At 50.0% G+C, this 27,312-nt stretch overlaps 1 protein-coding gene across 2 annotated transcripts in view; it reads left to right on the plus strand.

Annotated features, from left to right (window-relative positions):
* The window catches only part of VWF (von Willebrand factor), a 120,827-nt gene that overhangs the window by 68,791 nt on the left and 24,724 nt on the right, over nt 1–27,312 (plus strand). For both annotated transcript variants that reach the window (XM_024579257.4, XM_045186894.2), the window contains 16 exons: nt 6–146; nt 292–405; nt 1,518–1,674; nt 2,301–2,459; nt 3,139–3,274; nt 5,529–6,907; nt 8,288–8,404; nt 8,498–8,638; nt 8,924–9,067; nt 11,924–12,085; nt 13,014–13,057; nt 13,343–13,520; nt 19,242–19,462; nt 20,553–20,745; nt 20,945–21,286; nt 21,592–21,791. In XM_024579257.4, coding sequence (XP_024435025.2) covers nt 6–146; nt 292–405; nt 1,518–1,674; nt 2,301–2,459; nt 3,139–3,274; nt 5,529–6,907; nt 8,288–8,404; nt 8,498–8,638; nt 8,924–9,067; nt 11,924–12,085; nt 13,014–13,057; nt 13,343–13,520; nt 19,242–19,462; nt 20,553–20,745; nt 20,945–21,286; nt 21,592–21,791 — 3,828 coding nt within the window. The remainder of the gene's footprint in view (nt 1–5; nt 147–291; nt 406–1,517; nt 1,675–2,300; nt 2,460–3,138; nt 3,275–5,528; nt 6,908–8,287; nt 8,405–8,497; nt 8,639–8,923; nt 9,068–11,923; nt 12,086–13,013; nt 13,058–13,342; nt 13,521–19,241; nt 19,463–20,552; nt 20,746–20,944; nt 21,287–21,591; nt 21,792–27,312) is intronic.

The following is a 27,312-nucleotide window of genomic DNA, read 5'->3' on the forward strand; positions in this document are numbered from 1 at the left end:
ATCAGGAGCAGGTGTGCGGCCTCTGTGGGAATTTTGACGGCATCCAGAACAATGACTTCACCGGCAGCAACCTCCACGTGGAGGAAGACCCTGTGGACTTTGGGAATTCCTGGAAAGTGAGCCCACAGTGTGCTGACACCAGGAAGGTACGCCCGGGGTCTCCGCGTGGGCCGTGGGTGGCGGGCAGAGGGTGCTGTGCACTGCAGTGGTGGCAGGGTCCTGAAGAGGGGCCCCTGGATCCTTCTGGGTTGACTGTTTGGGGCTCTTTGTGTTCTCTTGCACTGTCCCCAGGTGCCGCTGGACTTGTCCCCTGCCAGCTGCCACAACAACATCGTGAAGCAGGCCATGGTGGATTCCTCCTGCAGGATCCTCACCAGTGGCATCTTCCAGGACTGCAACAAGCTGGTGAGGGCTGCGGGGTCGCCAGAGGCAGGAGGGCGCTAAGGGCTGACCAGCGGCTTGGGCACTCTGAGTGCGAGCCTCTCATTGTGGACGCTGCCTGGGAGCCTTTGAAGTGATGCGTCCAGTCACCTCTTTACTCCCTTTCTTGTCTTCGGGCTGGGAAACACGAAGGGTAATTGACAGTTTGTGAGGAAAGCAATGCCTGCAAGTCATTTTTCTTCTCTGCAAGGCCGAGCTCTTCCAGCGTCTGATTCTCTTCTGGCCTCAGTCTTAGGGTTTCTGCCCCCATGAATAATCTTGTCTCCAACACGAGAGCCAGGAATTTCGTTTTCCTGTTACCTTAGTATGTCTTCAGACCTGAGTACCCCCTCCTCTGCCTTCATAAAGCCCTTTAGCTCCTAGGTCTTGTCTCAAAAATCCCTTTTTGACTCTAGGGATTTTGAGCCCTCATTTCATGGCTGTTTTTTTTTGTCTTCATCTCCAGTGGTGGTAAGGAAATCCCCAAACACACGCACGCTTCGGTGCAGCACCACCAAGTGGGCGTGACTGGGCCTGCGTCTGGGTTCCCTTCCTGTCCATCCAGTGGTTTTCAGTCCCTGAAGTCTCCAAAGGGTGCTCAGGGGCTGAATGTGGTGGAGAAATTGGGGGTGTGGAGACAGTGAGAGGAGCTGGGGGACTTAGGATTGTTGGAAGGTCTTGGAAAGAACAACCCAGGCAGTGTCTGCGTCCATTCTTCCCATGGCTTCTCTGAGAAAGGCCCTATGTGTGTGGTAGCATGTTTGCGGGGAGGGTGGGGCTGTTCCTGTGAGTGAACATGGGCGGTGGGTAGGCTCCCTCTCTATGTAGATTTGGCGTTGGAGTCCCGGAGTACTTGTGCGCAGGCTGGCCCTACCGTCCAGCATACTAGTCCCATAGCCCCTCAGGGAGGCAACTTCAGTGTCCTGATGTGTTCCCTCTTTCTCCTTGCTGGATGGAGGCAAGGAAGGAGAGAGACCAGTGTGTGTCACTGGAGCCCCCTTTCCCTACTCTGACCCCCAGAATGCTCCCACCGAGACCGAGAGCCAGAGGGCCTAAGTCTGGTCCCAGGCCCAGGCCACACTGAGGCTCCCTTGCAGGTGGACCCCGAGCCGTTCCTGGATGTTTGCATCTATGACACCTGCTCCTGCGAGTCCATCGGGGACTGTGCCTGCTTCTGTGACACGATTGCTGCCTACGCTCACCTGTGTGCCCAACATGGCAAGGTGGTGACCTGGAGGACAGCCACACTGTGTCGTGAGTCTCGATGTCCCTCAGGGTCTCCCCTCAACCCTCGTGCACCTACACTTAAGACCTTATAGGGGGTGCAGGGTGACACCTTCATGGGAGAGAAGGAAGAGCTCTAGTATGGGGACAGATGGCAGAGTGCAAGAGGGGGTAAGACACTGATGTGAGTGAGGAGGGACAGGGAACAGGGAGCAAAGACATTACTATGTAGAGACCCTTTTTGTGGAGAAGTTCTGGCGGAGGGAGGAGAGGGAACAGCAATGCAAAGAAGAGGGCAGTGAATATATTACCTTTAATCGGACACTATCGTGTCGGAGTGTCTGACTCCTCCATTTGTGTGGGGCTTCCTTCCTCGGGTGTGAGCAGCGGGTTGTTTTCACGTGGAACACTGATTCAGAACCAGGAGGTTCCCGGTTTAGGTGCTTCATGAGTCCAGAAGCCTCTACCACTGGTGGCTCCCGGAGTTCCTCAGTTTCCCAGTCTGCTCGTCACCCGCACCCCCCAAACCCTGCCCAGTGCCCTCACCGCCACTGTCTCGCCACCATCTGCTCGGGGCCTTGCTCAGCGCCCGCCCCTCAGGTTGCCCAGGACAGCCTGTGCTCTGACGGTCACGCCCGTGTCTTCCGTCCACACAGCCCAGAGCTGCGAGGAGAGGAACCTGCGGGAGAATGGGTACGAGTGCGAGTGGCGCTACAACAGCTGTGCGCCAGCCTGCCCCACCACGTGCCAGCACCCGGAGCCCCTGGCCTGCCCTGTGCAGTGTGTGGAGGGCTGCCACGCCCACTGCCCTCCAGGTCAGCCCCCTGCCCCGGGTCGGGGTGGGCTGCAGGGATGGGACCGGTTGCCAGGAAAGGCAGTTCCTTGTCCTATGTCATCTCAGCCTGGCCCAGTGGTGCCCCGTCCCCGACTCTATAACCCTGGGTTCTGTTTCCCTGGGTCGTTCCATCAAAGCCTGGCCAGCTGAGACTTTCGTCGGTTGAGCTCATGGACGATGCTTCTGGTGCTTGTTCATAGGATCATCTCCTAGAGCAGCAGTGCTGGCCGAACTTGCCGCGAGGATGGGGGAGTTCGATTGAAATGTAGCTTGTGTGTCTGTGGGACTTAACTTCCAATTGCATTTAGTGTTGATTTAAGTTTAAATCTAGCTGCATGTGGTTACTGGCCGCTGTAGTGGGGGCACAGACTGTAGAGTTACCAAATCATTCTTTGGTGGAACAAAAAAGGCCCTCAGAAGAGACAAGATTTCATTCGATCTGAGGCTTGGGGGCAGCAAGGGAGGGTGATGCCCCCCCCCCCAATTCTGCAGGAGGGGAATCAGGTCTCGCAGAGAATGAAGGTTGTTCCCTCAGAGCGGGGGTGACTCTGGGGAGGCAGGCAGAGCTGGCTTCTGGGACAGGTCCCCTTAGTGGAAAGTAAGTCTTCCTTGCGGAAGAGGTGAGAGCTGTGGCTCCTAACGGGAGGTCTGTCACGCAGGGAAGATCCTGGATGAGCTTCTGCAGACCTGTGTTGACGTGGAGGACTGCCCCGTGTGTGAGGTGTCCGGCCGGCGCTTAGCCTCCGGAAAGAAGATCACCTTGAACCCCAGTGACCCAAAGCACTGCCAGATTTGGTAAAACCTGGTGGTTTGAAGTATGAGTTTTACTGTCTTCTCTGGGGGTCTGCTCAGAGGGGTGGGTTTTGGGAAAACTTTCTCACCATGCGAGTTGAGAGTAAGTTTTTGTTTAGTTTGTTTCCCTCTCTTTAAGAACAGACTAGGTTGTTTCTCCAGAAAACATCTCATTTTTAAAAAAGATTTTATTTATTTATTTTTAGAGAGGGGAAGGGAGGGAGAAAGAGAGAGAGAAACTTCAATGTGTGATTGACTCACGCTCCCCCTACTGGGGACCTGGCTGCAACCAGGCATATGCCCTGACTGGGAATCGAACCAGGGACCCTTATGGTTCGCAGGCGGGTGCTTAATCAGCTGAGCCACACCAGCCAGAGCCAGAAAAATCTCCCCTAAGAGAACAGTTAGGCTTCTTAACCTCTTCTTGCTGAAGGATGAGTGAGGTCTCTTATTGCTCCTGGAGGTCACATCTAGTCTGGGACTCATCTGTGAAAGCCAGGTTTCTTTTTTTTACTGGAGGTGGGGATGCAGGAGAGCAAAGTGAGACACAGCGCTGAGCCCTCAGTGTACCTTTGGGCCACAATCAAAGTCCCAGCCAGGGCTTTGTAAGGGGGAGGGAAGACACTCAGCGCTGTTCCCTGGGTTCTCTCACCGATCGCCTGATTGCCTCTGGGAACAGGGGAGTTTGGGGAGGGGGGACGAGTCTCCAGTGTGAACCCTGAGCTTTCTGAAGTCCTGCTCCTAAGCAAGGAACATGCATTTGGATGTCAATGTATTCAATACCCCTTCTTATGTGAACTTAAAACTTGAGAACTTAAATTCACGGGGGAAGGGGCTGCGGCCACAGCTGCCAGAGTCAGATCCCGCCGCAGCCATCTGTATAAACACAGTGAGCACTGCCCGGGGTGAGTTTGCTAGCAAACACAGGAAACTAGAAAGTATGTCACTCACTCACGCACTGTTAACAAAGATTGAAGCAATAAATTGTGTGGGCCACGAGGAAGTGGGAATTAACTTCCCAGTAAGACCCTGCCTGTCCACGCTCCCTGTGCTGAAATGAGGACTGTGGAGAGCAAAGAGTGAGTCCAAGGTTGGCACAGGGCGCTGAGCCACAGGACGGAGGGGTGCAGAGTCGTCGCCCTACCTCTCTGCTGGCACACAGAGCACATATTGCAGAGGCAAACCGGTGTGGGCAGGAGTTGCAAAGCAGCCTCAAACTTCGCCTGGAAGCACGCTTCCACCGGGCACACTTTCCAGGGCTCAGGACGCTGCTGCCCACTTGGCCTGCCTGGGGTTGCTGAAGGCTAGTTGCCTCAAAGGCCAAGAGTTCGTGTAAGAGAAGGTCCTAGCCTGGATTTGGCTGGGGCTCTGGCATAGCCTGCCACTTTCCAGCCCCCTGGTGAAAGGGAGGAGTGAGCTGAAGAGACTAGAAGTTTGGGCTGGTAGTGTAGGGATTTGTGTCAGGGGCAGCTGCTCTGCTAAAGACTCATGCATGGTAGGTGCTTGGGGCTGGGGCAGGGCCTGGCTGGTTCCTGGCGTGTGATCGGCACTCCCCATGCGTCCCCTGGAGGAATGAATGAACGAGCCACCAACTCGCCCCTGTCTGACATCTTGGAGACCCCCGCATACTACTCCCAAGTGCTTTGCTCTGCTAGCTAAAGCTGGGATTTTGAATCTTTATTCATCTTTCCAAAAATGTTTTTAGTCCAGTTTTTCCTCTCTTCCTGAAGGCCCAACATATTAAGCACAGTACAAAATTCATACATTTTATGTTCAGTTGTAATAAGTACTGTAAAGCATTGGTCTTCAGTAGAACATTTACAAGTCCTGGTCAGCGTCAGCACGTTAGAGCAGTATTTGCCTTTGGAGTTACTTGGCAGAAGGCTTGGGTTGTGATTAAATATTTATATTGCTAGAGATACAGGTTGGAAAAAAACACAACATTCAATGGTTGTGTGGATGGCCTGGAAGCAAGAAAGATTCTTTTTCAGGGTCTAGTACAGGTTAAAGCTTTGGTTTGTAGAGTTAAGGGAAGCTTTTAGTGTGTGTATGTGTGTGTGTGGAGGGGGGGGATGCTATTTGGAGACATATGTTAAGAAATGATGCCTCATGTGGATGCACAGTGACCCGTGGGAGCTCTACGTTTCTGGTGGGCCAGGGCCGCAGGTATATGGAAATCTGTGCTGTGGTTCTGAGTAGGGCTGAGAAGTGCTCGGCGCTTCTTCCAGAACCCTCTCCGTTTCTCTTCCTTTCGCAGTCACTGTGATGGCATCAACCTCACCTGTGAGGCCTGCAGGGAACCCGGAGGCCTAGAGGTGCCCCCCACCGAGGTCCCGGTCAGCCCCACCACCCCGTATGTGGAAGACACCCCGGAGCCGCCGCTGCACGACTTCTACTGCAGCAAGCTGCTGGACCTGGTCTTCCTGCTGGACGGCTCCTCCAAGCTGTCCGAGGCCGAGTTCGAGGTGCTGAAGGTCTTCGTGGTGAACATGATGGAGCGCCTGCACATCTCCCAGAAGCGTATCCGTGTGGCCCTGGTGGAGTACCATGAGGGCTCCCACTCCTACATCCAGCTCCGGGACCGGAAGCGGCCCTCCGAGCTGCGGCGCATCGCCAGCCAGGTGAAGTATGCGGGCAGCACGGTGGCCTCCGCCACTGAGGTCCTCAAGTACACGCTCTTCCAAATCTTCAGCAAGGTCGACCGCCCCGAGGCCTCCCGCATTGCCCTGCTCCTGACGGCCAGCCAGGAGCCCCAGAGGATGGCCCGGAACTTGGCCCGTTACGTCCAGGGCCTGAAGAAGAAGAAAGTCACCGTGGTCCCAGTGGGTATTGGGCCACACGTGAACCTCAGGCAGATCCACCTCATCGAGAAGCAGGCCCCTGAGAACAAGGCCTTTGTGCTCAGCAGTGTGGACGAGCTAGAGCAGCGAAGGGACGAGATTATCAGCTACCTCTGTGACCTTGCTCCTGACGTGCCGGCACCTACTCAACCCCCTCCTGTGGCACGAGTCACTGTGGGTCCAGAGCACCTGGAGGTTTCGTCCCTGGGGCCCAAGAGGAACTCCATGGTTCTGGATGTGGTGTTTGTTCTGGAAGGGTCGGACCAGATTGGTGAGGCCAACTTCAACAGGAGCAGGGAGTTCATGGAGGAGGTGATCCAGCGGATGGACGTGGGCCAGGACGCCATCCACATCACGGTGCTGCAGTACTCATACACGGTGACCGTGGAGGCCACCTTCCGTGAGACCCAGTCCAAGGGGGACGTCCTGCGGCGGGTGCGCGAGATCCGCTACCAGGGCGGCAACAGCACCAACACGGGGCTGGCCCTGCAGTACGTGTCCGAGCACAGCTTCTCGGCCAGCCAGGGGGACCGGGAGCAGGCACCTAACCTGGTCTACATGGTCACGGGGAACCCCGCCTCTGATGTGATCAAGCGGATGCCCGGAGACATCCAGGTGGTGCCCATTGGAGTGGGCCCTCATGCCAATGTGCCGGAGCTGGAGAGGATGGGCTGGCCCAACGCCCCCATCCTGATCCAGGACTTTGAGACGCTCCCCAGGGAGGCTCCCGACCTGGTGCTGCAGAGGTGCTGTTCCGGAGAGGGGCTGCAGATCCCCACCCTCGCCCCTGCCCCAGGTATGTGGGCGCCTTGCACAGGTGCCAGGCGGTGGGTGGCCTTGGCAGAGATGTGGCTCCTGGGTTCTAATTCCGAATTCCCCTGCTTTGTGCCTTCAGTCACATCCTGCTTCAGAGTGCCTGTGTCCTCACCTCCCAGGCAGGGAGATGCATCTCTGATCCTTTACTGGGGAGGATCTTTTCTTGTAAATTCGAAGGCGATGCAAGTCTACTGTTAAAATTTAAATAATACCAAAGATATGGAGTAAAGAATATGTGTTTATCACACAGCCTCATCCCATCCAATCCCAGTCCCTGCCCTGGAGGTAACCTGCTGAATTCAGTGACTGTCAGCTGTATGACCACACTGGATGGATACAGTTATTCTAAGTAGCTGACATTCTTGGGGGGCCAGGCCAGGAAATTAGGTGACAGGTAACAGGTTAAGTCCTCAGAGTCTATCACCAGGCTGCCTCGGTTCTAATCTCACCTCTGCCACTTACTCACTGGGTAGTTTTGGGCAATTTTTTTTTGGTAATCATTTTGGGTAAGTACTTCTGTGTATATCAGTCCCGCTATAAAATGGGGATAATAATATAGGACTTATTTGAAAAATGTTTAGAATAATTCCCACCACATAGCAAGTCCTCAAAAATTGCTACTTCTGCTATGATTGTTGCTTTCTTAATTTCCTAATGGGTACTGCTGTCTAATCAATTCCTCGTTCTTGAACTTCCTTATTTGGTGTGTTTGGGAGCATCGCAGAATAAATTCTCACACTCGGTATCAGTGCCTTTGCTTCTTTGTTCTTGTTTGAATCAGAGCCACAGGCTTATTTAGAATCTTGTGATATTTCTGCAGGGGAGAACAGTAATAGCATCATCTTATCAGTCTCAGAATGGTGTGTAGGCCAGAGTTGTTCCGTCACTACGATCACAGCTGTGTTCCAACCGTGTTAGCGTGAGCTCTAGGCATTTATAACAGGACACTTTATAGCGCTTACCTGCACATAAGACCTGAGGACACGCCAGCTCATCTTCCAGGGATTTGCTGCCGCTCCATTTCCCTTTGCCGTCTCCCTGTCTGGCTGCTGCTGTGTCTCTCTCAATTCTAGAAGAATTCCCGCCTCCTCTTACCAAGGGAGCAGATGCCTCTTGCTTTCATCAGGAAGCATTTAAGTTTCCTTTGTGTGGCACTGGAGTCTTCCCCATGCCTCCAAACCTGGGCCCTTCCCTCTTCTGTGGCCCATTGTGCCACACTGCAGGACCAACCGTGACAGCTGCCCTGGATGGTGCCTTGTGGCCGGGGGCACTCTGCGCGTCTGCCGTTGAATGCGGCCGTCAGCTACAGTGGTCTGTGCCTTGCTGGTGCTGGGTGTTCACCTCCCTGCTCTCGTTGCAGACTGCAGCCAGCCCCTGGATGTGGTCCTCCTCCTGGACGGCTCCTCCGGCTCTCCAGCTTCTCACTTTGACGAAATGAAGAGTTTCACCAAGGCTTTCATTTCAAAAGCCAACATAGGTGAGTAGTGACCTGAAGGAGCAGGTCGGACAGGGGCTCTTTCTGGGGCCCCGCCTGCTCCAAAGCGCTCTTCTGTGTTCTCTTTCCCCTCAGGGCCTCAGCTCACACAGGTGTCGGTGCTGCAGTACGGAAGCATCACCACCGTTGATGTGCCGTGGAACGTGGCCCAGGATAAGTCCTACCTGATGGGCCTCGTGGACTACATACAGCAGGAGGGAGGCCCCAGCAAAATTGGTAACGTGGGGCCATGGGCCGGGATGCAGGGGTTGAGTCTGATCCTCATTCTCGGCATACGTGACGAGTGACCTTGACCTTAGTTTTCTTTCCTGTACAGTGAGGGCCTAGATGCTCTTTCAGGTCTCGTCCAGATCTCACCTGTGTGTGAAATGCTCCGAGTCTCTGAATCATCCCGTTTTGGTGGCCCATAGATCTGCCCAGAGACAGGATACCCAGCTGGCTTCAGAAACCCCAATTCCCGCAGTCAGGACTGACTTGGTATGGTCTGTTCTCCACCCTCAGGGGATGCTTTGGGCTTTGCTGTGCGATACATCACTTCAGAAGTCCACGGTGGCAGGCCTGGGGCCTCTAAGGCAGTGGTCATCCTGGTCACGGACGTCTCCACGGATTCGGTGGCTGCAGCAGCCGATGCCGCCAGATCCAACCGTAAGTGTCCAGCAGACAGTCCTGAGACTGTGAAACTGCTAGAGGACTGGGCTTGGGAAGGTGTTATTTTCAGGAGTCCTGGCTGATTTAAATGCTCAGCGCCCACATGGGGCTTGGTTTCAAACAGCAGGAAATTGTCCAATCTTTGTGTTGTTTGGAAACCAAGTAAGTAGTAATTTTCTGTTTATCAGTCATTTGTCTGCATTCTTTAGATTTTAACCTTTAATAAATTGCTGCATATTTTTCCTTCGTGTCCAAGGGTGGGTCATACCTCACACTTTTCCTTTCTAAAGTGGTATCTTGGTCTTTCACATGTCTGAGGCCAGGGGGATTCATTACGGGGCCTTGAGAACCACCAGGAACCTTCAGGCATTCAGAGCCCTTTCCAGCACCAGCCTGATGGGTTTGGGGGTGCAGGACGGACAAGAGACAAAGGCTGCTGCTTTAGGAAGGGGACAATACAGGTGTCCCTGGTGTCCCGTAAGAATTTGTGTGCGAATGTCAACAGAATGTGAGCCCAGACAGGTGGTGTGGTGCTGAGGGAGGGCCGGGTGAGGGGGTGGTGTTAAGCCCTCCTGTGGCCACCTGGAGAATTGTTCGTCGTTTAGACCTTGTTCCGGAGTTGTCCTTTCCCTGATGTCTTCCTGTGACTTAGTCACTCCACTTTCTGTACCGCATCTGAACTGCTCAAAATGTGCAAACCACGTTGTACTTGTTGTTGTTGCATATCTGTTTCCTGCACAAACTGGTGGTTCTTTGAAGGCAAGGGCAAAATCTTGCTTACGTTTGTGTCATCTGTGCATGTACATACTCGCTGCTCAGCTCTGTGACATTTTTCCTTCTCTTCTTACACACACCCTCTGGGTGGTCTCATTCAGGGTCATTTACATACCACTACTTTGAAATTCCCACCTCTAGCCTGGATCTCTCACTTCAACTCCGCCTCTCTGCTCCAGCAGGCAAGTCAATATAAATCGAATTCCTGACCTTGTCACCCAGATCTCCTCCTCCCACAATCTTTCCCATCTTTTATTAAAAAAGGGCAATTCCGTTCTTGTCGTCGTTCAGGTCCCAAACCTCAGCATCCATGATTCCTCTTTTTCTCTCGTGCCTCCATCGAATCCACTGGCGAACGATAGCTCCATCTTCAAAATATATTGAGGACCCCACCATGCCATGCTACCTCTACCACGCCACCCGATCCAAGCCCCCACCCTCTCTCACTGGATTATTGTGATATTATTGTCATGTCTGTCTAGATGGAGCCCAGCTATCCACCCTTGTTCCCTGTGGTTCATATTCAACACAGCAGCTGTAGTGACCCTGCAGCTCATGTCACTCCTCTGCTCCCAAGTCTTGGCTGGCTTCCCATTTCACTCAGAGAACGCATTAAGTCCTTACCGTGGCCTAGGAAGCTTTGCGTGATCTGTGCCCCACGCCCTCTCCTGTTTGCTCTGCTCCCACCACCCTGGGGCGTGCATCACACTTCTGCTCTGGGGCCTTTGCACTCCATGTTCTCTCTGCTTGGGATATCCTCTTGTCTCCTTCCATCCTGACTTCAGGCCTTTACTCAAATGCCCTCTCTTTACTGAACACAAGGAGAACTACCTTGTATGAAGCAATAACTCCCACTTCTGCCCATGAGCACTCCCGTACTCCATTTTGTTTTTTTTCTAAGCACTATTCACATATGAAATATCAATACTAGGTATTTACTTCTTTGTGTGTTTGTTGTCTGTCTGTCTCCAGTGTAAGCTCCATGAGGACAGGGACTTCATCTGCTTGGTTCACGGCATCCCCATTGCTTAGAATAGTGCCTGACACCGAGTATGAGCTCATTGACATTTGGGGACTGACAAATATCTTCCTCATGGGGCATGTGTACATGACCTGTCTGGAAAACATGAGGCTCTAGACAGATACAGGGTGTATGTGGGGGGGCTCTGCCGGCAGGGCCTCCCCCGCTCCCCCTCCCCCCCGCCCCGGCCATCACGGATGAGAATAAGTCTACCAAGACAGGATCTGCTTGGGGAGGAAATGTGGCCCATCTCTCAAAGGAGAAGGGCCAGGTGCTTGTTCCTCAGTGGGCTTTTATTGGGTTCAATTTGCACAGGAATACAGGTAAAACTCATCAATCATTGTCAGGCAGTAAAGATCAAACAATAGATAACAAAGAACTCTGAGGGCTTATTCTGAGTCAGGGTCAGTTAGCTAAAGGGCTATAAAACTTTGGGAAACAAACTCATTTCATGCTTGGACCCTTGTCAGAAAACTGAGGGCATTCTTAGCGAAGAAGTGTTCACAGGATTTTATGCATTCTGTCTTAGGCCTGATTGCCCTGGGGAATCCACCCTTTCCAGCACAGGGCTGCACCACCCTCTGTCATTGTTTCAGGCTTAAGTCAGGCAGGGGAAGTAAGGCAGCCAAGAGATTAGGGGACTTCTTGCAGGTAGAATAAGGACTCAGGCTATGTCAAAGCCAAGGGGTGAGGGTCCATCACCACCTTTTTCTATAGCCCCCCAAGTCCTTCCCTGAGGGCCTCTATGTGACCTTGCCTGTCTTAGGTCATCCCTCCCTTGAGGAATCTTACCCGTCATTGGCTAACCAGTCAGGCTTGGGGCCAAGCAGGGTGAAGCAAAAGGGGCAGAGGTGGTGCCCCTGCCAGGGAGATAAGCTTTGTCTCCTTAGTGGCTTATGGTCCCAAGGTCTCTGACTCAGCTTTAGCCATGGGGGTTACAGCTTCTGAAACCAGGCAGGGAAGTTCCCAACAGGTGTAGCTTCAGGCTAGTCCATTTTGCGCCCACCTGACCAAACCTGGTTGACAGAGACCCTTTCTTGTTCCTCTGCTAACTCTAGGCGTGACAGTGTTCCCCATTGGAATTGGGGATCGGTATGACACAGCCCAGCTGAGAATCTTAGCAGGCCCAGATGCCAGCTCCAATGTGTTGAGGCTCCAGCGAATTGAAGACCTCACCATGGTCACTCTGGGCAATTCCTTCTTCCACAAGCTGTGCTCTGGTGAGTCTTGTAATATTTTCTTCCTTCCTCAAAAAAACAAAAACAAAGACAACAAAACCTACTTCAGAGACCCGAGGGTGTCCATGCACAAGATTTGCCCTTGAATAAAGATTGTTATATAGACCAGGACCTTTAAGTTTCTGTGCACGGAAAGTTTGTGGTACTAACCTCCAGGGGGCTATAAGAAAGCTCTCTACATATAGCTCTCTTCCCATTCTAAGTGCCCATTCATACTGTAGCAGAAAAAGCCCATGCTTAATTGTACACGGGGATCTTGGATAAAGAAGTGGAAGAGAGGACAGGAAATCTCAACATCCTGCAGGTGTTGGTCTTCTACCCCATGCCCTGTACTCCCTCTCAGCAAGAATATATAGGGCTTTGGAAATGCAATAGCATAGAATAGAAGATCAAAGCACCATAGTTTAAGTGGGCTTAAGGTTAGAAACCTTCCTTTAACCACATATGATTTCTTTTACCTGGTTTGATATGTTTTCCTAATGTAATTAGCAATGAGTCAAAACCTACGACAGAGTTATTGCCTTCTTCTTCCTGGTAGGAATTTTCCAGATCTCTTTGAAGTTTTCAGAATCTTGCCTCACTTCCTCCCTATTCCCCCTATAAGGCACCGAACTACCAAAGAGGAAAAGGAGATACTGACCGTGAAAAAGCTTTATGAACCATAGTTATTGCCCTGTTATCATTATTGCTAGCAACACAATTAGAAATAATCACAAAGCCACCCTGAAGAACCATGGGATCCTGCCTCTTATCTGGCATACCCACACCCTCACTGTTAACTTCACTCAGATTCTTCTCAGAGTTAAGTTGACTTCAAGAACTAGCCCGGGTAGCCCAAGCATGCATTGTGAATGGCTTAGAATTTCTGGGTAATAGGTGGGAACTCAGATCTCGTTTTTATCTGTTTCAGGGTTCGTTAGAGTTTGCATGGATGAGGATGGGAATGAGAAGAGGGTAAGTTCCTTTCTGTTGACTTTCTAAGAAAAATCAGAAGTGTATATTTTGAGCCCTTGTTCCTCCTTGTTAACTTTTCTTTCCTTCTTATGGTCTTGGTACAATTCTACTTTTTATCATTACTGCCTGTTTTTCATGGGGAGGTGAGGGCAGGTCCACCTGAGAATCTTATCTTCTGTATCCTGACTCCTTGTCATTTAGGCCTATGTCCAAGTCCTGTAGATGGGCTTACAGTTGGAGTGCCTCATCCCATGTCCTGCCTAAATCTGGTTCTTCCTTCTGCAGCCTGGGGACGTCTGGACCTTGCCAGATCAGTGCCACACAGTGACTTGCCTGCCAGATGGCCAGACCCTGCTGAACAGTCATCGGGTCAACTGTGATCGGGGGCCAAGGCCTTCCTGCCCCCACAGCCAGGCCCCTATCAGAGTGGAGGAGACCTGTGGCTGCCGCTGGGCCTGCCCCTGTGAGTCCCTGGCTTCACCAGCCTAGACAGTGTTAAAGGGGCAGTGCTTTTAGCTGGACTGTGCAGAGAGGTAGACCAGAAGCTGACTGGCCCATAGGCACCCTTTCCCTCCTCACCACATGCGCAGTGCCACCTTCACCCCCGTCCCCTCCCTCCTGTGTCCTCTGGACATGTGTGCGTTCAGTCCTAGGAACCCCTGTTCTCTGCCTGTGTCTTTGGAGGGCACTTCTCAGGTTACGCATAACCAGAAGCAAGAACTGACTTTCTGAGGTCAGTGCTCAGCTTGGCTGTTGGGAGCCTTTAGGAATCTATGCAGTGGAAGTGCCATAGTGAGAGAGATGCTCCCAGAAAACCCCAATCACCCCTGTAGCTGTAGCAGAGGTGGGTGCAAATAGTTTGTCATCACAGTGGCCGGGTTTAAGAGGAGGACATCTTCAACTCCATCTCATACAAGCCTGTGGAGAGCTTTCGTCCATGGGGGTGGGTAGTCCTCCGTCTCCTGGTTGGGAGAATGGCTGCTTATGATAATCCCTATGCAGCAGTGGATAGATTGTAATTATTATGTTGAACAGACATGCTGGTAGGATGCAATAGAAACAGTGTTTTGTTCTCGCTCTCCCTTCAGAATTTATGTAGCGGGATAACTTTTCTCCCTGGACTGGATAAGAACTCCACCAGACCTCATGTGACTTCTGTTTATTCATAATGAGTTCTATGGTCCCTCTAAATCATAAAAATTAGTCTCAATTTGGTAATTAGATGCCTTCTCCTGTGTAATAATCAAAGCCTTGACCTTGAGTTAGAGTTAAAACACCTTCCTAATCCCCGCTTGGGCTGCCTGCCTCTGGGAAAGCGGTGAGGCCAGCTTACTTCCCAGCCTGGAGCACAAGAGAGGGGAGTTGGAAGGAGGTGCAGCAGGGTCAGGAGGTTCTTATATGACTGTGCTTCTGTGAGAAGCCTTTGCACTCTCTGGCCTGGCAGGTGCTTAGGCAGCCGCTGGTTCTGATCTGGTCTCTTGATTTCTTAAGAGGCTCCCTCATGTTCCTCTGATACTCCCTGTTGGGATGCAAGAAGTAGTCTATATGCTTTGGCTGGGTGCTGCTTTTTCCTGATTACTGGTTTTATTTTTTTACGTTAAACTTGTCATAGGCTCTCTCTCTTTTGGGGTCTTCCTTGTTCCATAGCAGAAGTTCTCTTGGGATCGGATTTAGAAGAACGCCAGGCCATTATTTCTTTTGTAGGTCCTACATTTTCTCCCCAGGACTCATGCACACCTTCGTCCCACCGTTGGAGGGGGGTGTACCTAATTCCCCAAGTAGGAGCAAGTCTCCCTCTTGCTGCCTGGCCACCTGTGGCCAATAGCCAAAGCTTCTCTCTTTCAGATTCTTCAGGTGCACGTCAGACACTGGTTCCGTTACTGCATGGAACACAAACCCATCGCTAGGAGCAGCCTCTTGCAAGTCCTGCTCATGGGCCTGGGTGTCCCATTTGGCCCTGGTGGGGCACGTGGGGATGGGAGACTCACAACACAGTAGCAGCTCTCTTCTTAAACTTGGTCCATCAGTGCCTCTCTGACCCTTTTTTATCCTAAAATGAGCGAAGGGCTTTAGGTATGAAAACACTAGATTTTGGCTATTTTTTAAAAAACATTTTATAACTTTAGAATAATTTCAGACTTACAAAAGAGTTGCATAAAATATATATAAGGAATTCCTGTATACTTCCACCCAGACTGTAGTATCTTATATAATCACAGCAAAATGATCAAAATCAGGAAATTAACATCACTAAAATACTATTATCTTACTCAGTTTCTGCCACTTGTCCATCTGACGTCCTTCTTTTCAGGTGTGGGATTCAGCCCAGAATCACGGGTTATATTCAGTTGTCATGTCTCCATAGTCTCCTTAAATCCCTTAGTGTTTCTTTGATTTTTATGACCTTGATGTTTTGAAGAGTTCTGGCTGGTAATTTTGTAGACTGTCCCTCAATTTCGGTTAAATTCAGGTTACACGTTTTGTCCAGCATACCCCAGAAGACACAGTGTTGTTTTTGGTGTATCAGGAGGAGGCACATGTTATCATTTGCCCCATTATTAGGGATGCTCAGGATTCTCACTTGATTAAGGTGGTGTTCACCTGGTGTCTTCACTGAAATGTTTTTCTTCCCCTCCTTGCACTTAATAATTTTCATGTGCAGAGATGCTTTGAAACTATGGAAATATTATTTTTCACCCACCAAGTTTAGCATGCATTGATAATCCTTGCCTGTGAGGGGGCTCTACCTGCAAGGCCCCCCCCTGCCCCGCACCCCCCCCTCCCATGGATGAGAATAAATCTACCAACACATGATCTGCTTGGGGAGGAAAGGTAGCCGATCTCTCAAAGGAGAAGGGCCAAGAGCCTTTTCCTCAATGGGCTTTTATTGGGTTCAGTTTGCGCAGGAATACAGCTAAAGCTCATCAATCATTGTCAGGCAGTAAGGATCAAACAATAGATAACACACAAAGAACTCTGAGGGCTTATTCTGAGTCAGGGTCAGTTAGCTAAAGGGCTATAAGATTTTGGGAAACAAACTCATTTCAGGCTTGGACCCTTATCATTTAAATTGAGGGTATAAACAAAGCTGGTTTCACAGGATTTTATGCATTCGTTCTTAGGCCTGATTGCCCCAGGGAATACCCCTTTCCAGCACAGGGCTGCACCACCCTCTGTCATTGTTTCAGGCTTAAATCAGGCAGGGAAGTAAGGCAGCCAAGAGATTAGGAGACTTCATGCAGACAGAATGAGGACGCAGGCCATGTCAAAGCCAAGGGGCGAGGGTCCATCACCCCTTTTTTCTATAGCCCCCTGAGTCCTTCCCTGTGGGCCTTTTTCGTGACCATGCCTGTCTTAGGTCACCCCTCCCTTGAGGAATCTTACCCATCGTTGGCTATCTGGTCAAGCTCAGGGCCAAGGAGGGTGAAGTAAAGTGGGCAGAGATGGCTCCCCTGCCAGGGAGATAAGCTTTGTCTCCTTAGTGGCTTATGGTCTCAAGGTCTCTGACTCAGCCTTAGCCATGGGGGTTACAGCTTCTGAAACCAGGCAGGGCGGTTCCCAACACTTGCCTGAAACAGTTCTTACTGTGGTGTTTGCCAAATAGTGATTTTCAACTTCCATCATCCCCTCTGTATGTGTTAGTTTCAATGCTATTAAAAGGAAGAGATTTTCTTCTCTGTTATTTATTAACTCAATTAATTATTTCTATCAATATGGACTCACGAGTTCTTATTTTATTCTATAGGATAAACCAATTACTAGCATTATTTATTTTCTTGCTCAAAGGGTCCCCAATTTGGCCACAGGGAGTCCTTTCAATTGGGCTCTCACGTCCTGTTGACATGTCTACCTCCCTTCCTCTCTCAGTCAGAGCCTGGCTCTCAGTGTTCACAATAGACTCATATATTGGTGTAATCCCAGAGTACACAAAAAGTAGCTTCAGAATTGCTAACCAATACTTTTGTGAAAAACAGCCCCACTAACTGGAGAGTATGATGTTTGTGTACAACCCTGTCTATCTCTACTCATTGAATCTCTGTAGTAAATTCCCCCCGAAGTTACTTAGGCTGCCTGCTCCCCTCAGTGTGGTTATCTGTTTATCACCGTCAGTTTAGTGAGTTTCTGTTCATACTCCATTTCGGATTTCCTGCACCCTCATCTCAGCTGATTTTAATTATTTATTTGTTTTTCGTTTGTGAAGACTATTATCATAGTCTTAAGCCTCAGAACACTACAGAAAAGTACACAGGTGGTCCTTGACTTACAATGACTTGACTTAATAGGTTTTCGACTTCACAATGGTGGGAAAGTGATAAGCAGTCAGTAGCAACTACTTCAAATCCTGAATTCTGGTCGCTTCCGGGCTAGCTAGGTGCGGTATGATGCTTTGTTGTGGTGCCGGGCAGTGCAGGGGGCTGCAGCTCTCAGGCAGCCGCACGATCCCAAGGGTAAACCACTGACACTCTGCGGCGTGTTCACTGTGTTGCATGGTTTTGCTGGTGGAAGGCCGCAACTGTGGGCTAATGTGAGTGTTCTAAGCATGTGCAGGGTGGGCTAGGCTAAGCTGTGAGGTTCATTATGTTATGTGCCTTAAATGCATTTTCAACTTACGATATTTTCAACTCATGATGGATTTATTGGGATGTAACCTCACTGTGGGTCGAGGAGCATCTGAATTCAGAAATGTTACCCTTCTCTTTCCTTCATCTTCTCTGCTCATTCCCACCTGTTATTACTTAGGGGTAACCAGTTTCATTCATTTCTGGCTTATCCTTCTTTACAAATGAGCTTTGCCATTTTTGATTAAAAAATATATATATTTGGATATACTTGGAAATCCTCCCTATCAGTTCAAAGAAAGCAGGTGAGATAAGAGATGTTCACAGAAGTGAAGTGTTATATCCAAGGTCAAGGTGGAAGCAAGGGGTGGAACTCAGTCCCGAGTTTCTCTGGCTCTGAAGTACCCATTTCTCAGTGACAGTTTATTGTGTGGTGGGCAGAGCCACTGTCATAGACTTGCCAAGTCTGAGCTAACACCATTTCTTTCTCTTGTGACTTACCACATTCTCCTAGAAGCTGGGGCTGGATTCCTTAAGGCTTAACAATAGTCGTAGCTGGATTATTTGGGATCCCTTGTAGCACTGGTGTCAACAGGCCAGTAGCATTCAGTATGGTCACGTGGAAGTGACTGGCTGCTCAGGGACTTAGGGGATTTTAAGTGGAAGAGTGCTTGGAGCGGCTGCTCAGCTCTGACAGATGGTACATCCAGACCCATCATTTGTCAGCTGCTGTGCTGCGCTGAGGTTCAGGTCTCTGAGGCAGGTGGAGATGCCCAGGCCTTTCTGTGAGTGAGGGGCGTTAGTGTGGCCTCGCTGACTCACTGAACTGCCTCTGAGTTCTTGGACTTTTATTGACCCACCACCATAGACGGGATTATGGTTTGTCTGGAAAGCTCATCTCCAACTTCACTGAGGTCCATGGTTAGCTTTCAGATCATGTATGCCAGGGGTGCCTTCCACAGGAGGGTTTTCACTGAGTTATCCTACGTGGGTGCAAGATGATTAGTATTCCCAAGTGGTGTTTTAATCTTGAGAATTTGTTGATTATGTGAGTGAATGAGTGGCAAAGGAGGGAGTGCTGAGACCAAACCATTTGTTTTGGCTTCGGAAATATTTCTCCTATGCGATCTCTTAGGGGATCAAGTCAACATGGCCACTTGTGCCATTAGTCACTTGGCAGCAGAAAGGACACATGTGTTTTTAGGTGAACTTTCATTACAGTGAGATCGTGAGCTCATGGTTTGCTTAGCTCCTCATGATTTCAATGAGTCATGACACCCCTAGAACTTGACTTTGTTTCCTGCGCCAAGGCAGAGTAGAGCATTCAGCTTGCACATTACAGTTTTTTTTGAAATATGGTTCTTTGACTTGCCGCATTACTTTAATGTAACACTTGCCCTTCTAAGCCTTCTCTAGGAAAACATTGAATGACTTACCTGAGGCCCTCTGCCTCCCAGAATCTCCATTTCCTAATCTGTAAAAAGGAGGAAATGAAACTATAGGACCTCAAAGGGCCCATTCAGCTCAACTCTGTTTATTGGTGTGCAACTTGGTGACACTTACTGCCTCTTTGTTCATATGGAGTCTGGCTGATGTCACCTCGTCATTTGCTCTCCCCTGTCCAGGTGTGTGCACGGGCAGCTCTACCCAGCACATTGTGACCTTCGACGGACAGAATTTCAAGCTGACTGGCAGCTGTTCATATGTTCTGTTTCAAAACACGGAGCAGGACCTGGAGGTGATTCTCCATAATGGTGCGTGCAGCCCTGTGGCGAGGCAGGTGTGCGTGAAATCCATCGAGGTGAGACACAACGGCCTCTCCGTTCAGCTCCACAGCGACATGGAGGTGAGAGCGCCTTCTGTGGGCTTCTTGGTGGGGTAGCCGCAGAACCTTGGGGCAGCCACGCGGGCCTGGTGGGGCCTGGTTTTAGCAGATGCTCCTGTTAGGGACTTAGCCTTCTCTAGCTAGCAGAGCGCCACCCTCCGCGAGGGGCTTGTTCCCCTCTCCCTTGTTCTGGTGCGATCTCATGTTCTGGGCCCAGGTTTGGCACCAGCTTTAGGCAGCATTGAATGGTGAAGTTTGTGCCAGTTTCTGGCACTGGTGAAAACTGGGGTTGACGTCAGCACTGTTCACCCAGCGGGCATCACAAGCCCAGTGCCTAGGCCCTGTTAGCTTTCTAAAGGAAGATGTGCCTCATGTAGGGGGTAGGGCCTTTGGGAATATTTAGGGCCTACACAAAATGTATGGTTCCAAAGCTTGAAAAAACCCTCTGCAAAACCGATTTAAATAAGTGTCTGGTTAAATGTTTATAAAAGGTTATATTAGGCCAACTTCTTTACCTGTTCAGTTAGAAGTCATAAGTATTACATTATGTGAAAACAACTTATAGGTTGGCTCTCATGTTGTAAGACTTCTTGAACATGCACAGTAATTGCTGAAAAGTCATGGCTAGTCATCTGTTAAATGAGTGCCTCACAGACAAACATTTTAAAATTAAAAGGAGAAAAAGCCTTCCAAAATTTTTACAGCAAAAATTACACTTATCATGAGATGCGAATACATCTTAGCATGTTTGATGTAATGTGTGATGGGGAGACACTGGTGAGCTGGCAACATAGTAACTTTCCCAGCCCGCGCTGAAGGGGTTGCCCTCCCCTGTACAGCGAAGAGACTCAGGGTTCAAGGTGCACTTCAGTGACTGGGCTTTCGAGTTCCCCGTGCATGGCTCTGTGTACAGCATGATAACAGTCTGCTCTCCTGCTAAGCTCTGGGAAACGCCTTTGTCTTAGAAGAGCTGCTGATAACACGGTTTGCGGAAAACACTGGAGCTGAGTATGGGGTGAGACCGTTAGTAACTTCGGGGAAAAGCTGAGGATGAAATTCCAGGATTCCTTATGGATATGACAACTGATGAGTGATTTTCTTCTTTGGGCAGGTGGGAGTCAATGGGAGACTGGTCTCTGTCCCTTACGTGGGTGGGGACATGGAAGTCAGCATCTATGGTGCCATCATGTATGAGATCAGATTCAACGGCCTTGGCCACATCTTCACATTCACTCCCCAAAACAATGAGTTCCAGCTGCAGCTTAGCCCCAAGACCTTTGCTTCAAAGATGTATGGTCTCTGTGGTAAGAACATCTTCTTGACTCTTCCCTTTTTATATGTAGAAACCTTCCTTGATCTACTCTCAGGCCCCTTGGAGGCCTGTGTTTCCAGGTCTGGTAGCAAGATTCCGACACTGGTGAGGGATGGAGAATGACTGGGTCTCTGGCATCAATGTGTTGGCACCAACGGCCACCAACCTTGTCTCTTTCCTTGCTTCTGTAGGGATCTGTGATGAGAATGGGGACAATGACTTCATGCTGAGGAACGGCACGGTCACCACAGACTGGAAGACACTCGTCCAAGAGTGGACTGTGCAGCAACCAGGAAGGACATGCCAACCCGTTCCCGAGGAGGAGTGCCCCATCTCCAGCACCTCCCACTGCCAGGTCCTCCTCTCAGCACTGTTTGCTGAGTGCCACAAGGTCCTTGCTCCAGCCACCTTTTATGCCATCTGCCAGCAGAACAGTTGCCACCCAGAGCAGGTGTGCGAGGTGATTGCCTCTTACGCCCACCTCTGTCGGACCAGTGGGGTCTGTGTTGACTGGAGGACAAGAGATTTCTGTGGTGAGTGTCCCTGAGTCCCCTGGAAGTTGCGAATGCCAAATAACTGTGGGCTCACCCCACTTCTCTGGGACTCAGAGTCTATCTGGGTAATGAGGATCGAAATCCTACCTTTCTTATTACCCAGGATTCCAAGTTAGGATCAAAGGAAATGGTGGACATGTAAGTTATTTACGTGTAGAATGAAAACATGATCATCCCTATTAGTATTTCTAGTGTTCAGAAAAATGTGATTTTAACGTGTTGGACCCAGTGTTTCCCTCTGGTGGCTGTGAGCCATCCAGAGTGACCTCCCTCTCCATCCGCAGCTATGTCATGCCCTCCATCCCTGGTGTACAGCCACTGTGAGCACAGCTGCCCCCGGAACTGCGAGGGCAACTCAAGTGCCTGTGGGGACGCCCCCTCAGAGGGTTGCTTCTGCCCCTCACACCATGTCATGCTGGAAGGCAGCTGTGTCCCCGAGGAGGCCTGCACCCAGTGCGTCAGTGAGGATGGAGTCCGGCACCAGGTAGGAGCCCTGGGCTCTCACCTCCCACGGGGCTGCTTCTTTTGGGGTCAGCAGGAGGAAGTGTTCACCAGTGACTGATCCCTGCCAACTTTTGCAGCAGGGGTCGACTCTAAGGGGGGTCACTGAGAGATAGGGAAGCAGTATGACAGTGGCTTTTGAGTCCAATCTTGGTTCATATCTTGAGTCTATCATGTATTAGCTGTGTGATCAAACACCAAAGTGTTAACAACACTTTGTTGATAATTACTACTACTACTACTACTACTACTTCTTTTATCATTGTATTCATGGAAATAGATGCCACAGGAACCCAGGAGGGGATGGGAAAGAATATTTTATAAGGTGATGTCTACCATTATTAACATATATACTTTGCATTGTGCTAAGCACTATATATTCGTTATTTTAACATTTTTCAAAGGTGTGTTTTGCAAAGAACGCTAGCTAAACCAGTTAAACAGGTTTCTTTACTGCAGGACTCTTTAGAGCTAATGTACTAATGCACATGGCAAGCGTACTATTTAAGAGGGTTTTCGCTTCTCAACCTGATCTGGCCGTGGAGCCTGTACGTGTGGTGGATGAGGGAGTGTGTGTGTGCGTGCACACATTCAGGTGGCAGCCCTTGGACTAGGATTGCACAGAACACACTGGATGTGTTATACTGATATGGTCTTATAAACACTCACAAAACCTCTAGGAGAAAACTAAGGCTGAGAGACCATGGGGCCTTGCCCATGGACACAGTTTGAAAGTGATAGAGTTGGCAGTTTGGCTCAGAATTTGAAGCTATGTCTGACTCCAAAGAGCTTGCTCGTTCCAAAATACAAAGTTGCCCTTTTATGGGTCTTTTTTGGGCTGATTTGTGCAGAAGTCATCAGTTCTTTTAGCCCTGGTAGGAGTTATTGAGTACATTTTGAAAGGATCCTCTCCCATCCTAAGGCGGCAGTCGTACCCCTTCCGAGTTGACGACACATACATTTGCTGGCTCGGGGGCGGTGTGTGGGCCCGTTCTTCATCCTCTACAGAGAGTATTTCAGAGCATGGGGGTGGGAGGAGTACATTTGGCTTCTAGCAAAGAATGTGTTTTATGATCACGTGCTGATCCCAAGACCTATGTCTCCATCATCACCAAGGAGGGCCTTTATCCCTCAGCCATAGGGTTTGGTGACTTACCACCATGTTTCACCACAACTAGGAGGACTCGTGGTAAGGCTAGCTGACCAGATTGGGGGATGATGAAAGCAACAATTCCAGTAACTGCACTGTTCTGTCCCTGGCTTTGTAAGCCAGGAAATGCACAATTGTATTTGATTTTCTTCAAAGCTCTGCAGAGTTGTTATTACAAGTCCCACTGAATGGACGAGGAAACCGAGGCTCACACGGCACAAGGCGATAAAACTGGCATTCCTATTCGCTACACCAGGTCATCCCACAGTGTCCGGGCCCTGCCATTGATCTCATTTGAACTACGAGTTAAACTCTGCTCTACCTGGGAGTCTAGGGGAGCTGGACATCCATTAGGCTGTTACCTGGATGGCACCATCTGCTCTGTTTTGTTGCTGGGCTCCATCCCAGTAGATCCCCTGTATTTCCACTGTGGAAACTGATGAACTAAGAGGGAAGCCCAGTCATACCCTACTGCCATATTTCAACTTGCCAGTGTAAGTAACTTCCTGTAGCACAATTTCCCCAAGTGAGTTGACAAAACCTTGCACAGCTCTCCACGATTTGCACAGCTCCTGGACTCCTGCTGGGCTCAGTGATGTGTACCCTCTACAGGTGGGGCTATTACCCAGTGGTCACTTCGGACTGGTTTTGCTGGCAGTGTAAGATACCCTCACAGGGGGGCAGGTATGGTTTCTACCCTCTTCCTTGGCATTCTGGGAGGAGAAGTCCGCTGAAGTTTGCGAAGTGTTTCTGGCTCCGTGCGTGTCTGCTGTCTGCAGGGTCCTGAAAGCAGGAAGCATGTGAATTTTATCTTAGCGTCTCTACCCCTTTTCCCTCCACTCCTCCCCTCTGACCCTATTTCCCCTTTCACTGCTCCCTCACCTTCAGTCCAACACTTTGGAATAGGCATTTACATTGTATGAAGAATGCTTCCAAACAGTGCAATATTTTTGACATAGAAGCCATCTTATAAGTATATTTTAAAATCAAGTGGCATGAAATTAGTTAATCAAAAACTATGAAGGGAACGCAGCCAGTCTTAGTTGTTTCAGAAAATATAGCTTAAATGGATGAAAACAAATATCCAGCCACCTGCGATTGCAGCTTTTATTTTCAAAACTAGAGTAAGAATAAAAAAAACTAATATGAAAAATATTTCTATTATGTGATTTTTTTAAACTGAAAAAGTCTAGATTTTTTTTTTCTTCAGGGAAATAAACCAGGGAATAAATCTCTTGTGGTAACTTCAGAAGGGCACAATATTTACCAGTTTCCATAGCTCTTGTTTAGTTTACAAAGTGTACTCTAAACATGTGAGCCTTTGTAGCTGTCTCAGAAGGGATCCAGAGACACACTGGCTGTCCCTCTCAGTGCTGGGGGTAGCGGGGGCGCCGTGCCTGCAAGCGCTGCTTCCGCCCAGCACACAGCAAGAACTGCCTGCATCTCCCAGAATCCCAGCTCCTGGAGCCTCCCTTTCTCCCTGCTGCTCCCTGGTGTTCCGTTACCTACACATTTCATTCTTGTCTTCTCTCCAATTCTCAGCGGTGGTGCATGATGACTTACTTGTATCCCCCTGCTGTTCCCTTGCTGTTTTCTCTGTAGGCCATTGTTTGGTCATCTTGATTTAATCCTGAACTCCAGCTAGCTCTCATACCTGTTCTCCTGTCCCAGTAATTGTCACTTCTGGCCCTGGAACCTGGTAGGTGAGACACGGATGCCTGGAGTTGGCCTGTGCTGATGCAGGAGCGCCATCTGCTGGCCCACTTGCTGCATAACCCCCCGCGGGTTATGCCCCTGCAGAGCAGGCCCCTGGAGTTTTTTAGAAGCTTAGCGTTAGCAGAAAGGGCTTTTTCAGGGGCCATGGAGTCCGTCTCCCATCTCCCGCAGGCCTCGTTAAAGCTTCTTGGGAAAATAAAACCCCGTGGAGGAGAGGGTTAGCACCTGCTTTTGATCATCTATTGTGGTGTTGCCCACTCTCTGGATAGTTGTAAAGCTGTATTATTTATTCTTAAATTTGGGTCTCTGAAGTCCACAAAAAAGAGCCTCTTTAAAAAGTCTCCTTTAAAAGAGAGAACCCCCCCTTAAAACATATAAAAACCATGACACTCTCCTTTCTTATCTCGTCCCGTTCACCATTTAAAAGTCGGAATACAGAACCCCCCCTCCCCCACCGTTTGCCATATCTTGGCATCACCATCAGGGCGGAGAGGCTTGAGGAAATGTGAGATGTTCCCCACCCCTGCCCCTCTGTCCAGACTCTCTGCTCCACCTCGGAGGCCGGAGCCCCAGCCCCTCCTTGGGTCTTCCCAGTCCTTTTCAGAAACACTGGAGTGGTGGCCCCTGCAGCCTCCTTTCTGGTTTCCTATTCATAGCTCCTCCCTTGTCCATCTTGCTGCCTTCCCCCTGTTGGCCCTTATAGAACCCTGTCCCTTGGAGGCAGGGTCCTGCTGGCAAAGCTTCGGGGCTCCCCCTTGCCTACCAAGTTAAGCTCAGTATCCTCAAGTGGGCAGGGAAGGCCTCTGCAACTGTGCACTGGCCCACAAGGAGATTCCCTGTTCGATTCTCACCTGGAATTCTTGCTCTCCTCCTCCCCCCACCCCCATGGCCAGGCTTCGTCCACCCTTCACAGGCCCACCTTTGGGAGGCCTCTCTGAGTCCCCAGCCGTAGTGACCTAGTCTTTTGCCCTCTTGTGGCCCCTTTGTTTTTCATTTTTAAAAATAGCTTTATTGAGGTGGAATTTATATATAGTAAACCTCACCGAGTAACATGTACCATTTGATGAGTTTTGACAGGCACGTTCCTGTAAACGGTGGTCACAGCCAGGACAATGACCATTTTCATCTCCCCCGAGGCTTCCTTGTGCTCCTTGTGAACACACCCCCTGGCCCCATCTCTCATCCCCAGGCAAGCAGCCGTCTGCTTTCTGTCACTAGAGACTTGTTTCCATTTTCTGGAATTCTATATAAATGGAATCATGTAGCATGTACTACTTTTTGGCCTGGCTTCATTCGCTCAGAGTAAGTAACACTGTTGAGATCCACCCACGAGTGTGGTGTGTTTCGACAGTTAGTTTTTATGGCCGGGTAGTATTCCATGGTATGAATGTATCACACTTTATTTATCTCACGCAACTTTTTCCGCATGAGTCTTACTTCCTCCAGTTGACTGTCAGCCACTGGAGCGCTGTGACAGCATGTATGCAGTGCCTGTCACTCCCACAGCCCCAGCGGTATGGCCTGCCAATGGTAGGTGCTGTGACGACCCGTGAGTGGCAGGAGTAGAGAACGTGGCTCAAGTCCTGGGCGTGCCACCTGCTCATCATCACATTCCTTCTCTGTGCCTCAATATCCTCATTTGCACATGTACTTGCCTGATTGGCTTATGATTAGTAATATAAAGTGAGTAAATGTAAAGTCCCTAGGAAAAAATATCTTGAACATGTCTAACGCTAACTATTACTGGGAAGCAGCAGAGCACAGTGTTAAGAGGATGGATTCGGGGTTCAAATCCCAGCTCTGCTGCTGTAGTCCTGGGACTACAAGGGCCTCAACTTTCTCCTTTGACAAGTGGGGGTGATAATGCACATGTCCCGTCCACAGGGTTGCAGTGAGGATTAAATGAGTCATTTTGATGGAGCCCTGAAAGCAGTGGCACACAGCAGGTGCTCTTCCTTGTGCATTGAGCGAGCAGGCGGCTCAGGGGAGGATCAGAGGGCTTGATCCCGGGCAGTGTGGGGGAAGGGCGCTTTACTGGAGATCTCTGATCTTCCTTCTCTGAGGACTGATTGCTGATCTTGGAGACAGATGGATGAGCGAGACTTTCTTGACCTGGAAACGTGGCAGAGGCCTTTGAGATACTGGATAAGAATGTGTTTATTCAGGGGCAATTTTAGTTGCATTTAATTCTAACTTGGGATTTAACTTGGTGGCTGAACCTAGAGGGAGACCTCGTCCTGGCTCTGCAGTCTCCATATGTGCTAGTGACAGCCTCCCACTCCTCACAAGAGTCCTGGGAGGCCTGCTTGGGTGCCCTCACTTCATGGGTGAGGAGACCGAGGCACGGAGGAGTGAAGCCACGTGGGTGTCAGGTCTCCCTGACTTCAAAGCCCTTATGCAGTAGGGCTGCGCGCAACTCTGGGAAGCTTGCTTTACCGACTGGGTGAGTTCCCTTCTGAAAAGCGGCAAAGCGATCTCTACAATCACCTCCAGCACAACACCATGACAGTTCTGACAGTTGTGCGGGACCCCCTCAACTCTTCCTGCCCCATTGTCTTAAGTCCGTTCCAGAAAAGGCCGATGGTGTGATGATAGGAATTCTCACTTTCTTGCTTTGCTTAGTTTTAGCGTCACCACC

This window comes from Desmodus rotundus, chromosome 3 (assembly GCF_022682495.2).
Source record: "Desmodus rotundus isolate HL8 chromosome 3, HLdesRot8A.1, whole genome shotgun sequence".
Taxonomy (NCBI): domain Eukaryota; kingdom Metazoa; phylum Chordata; class Mammalia; order Chiroptera; family Phyllostomidae; genus Desmodus; species Desmodus rotundus.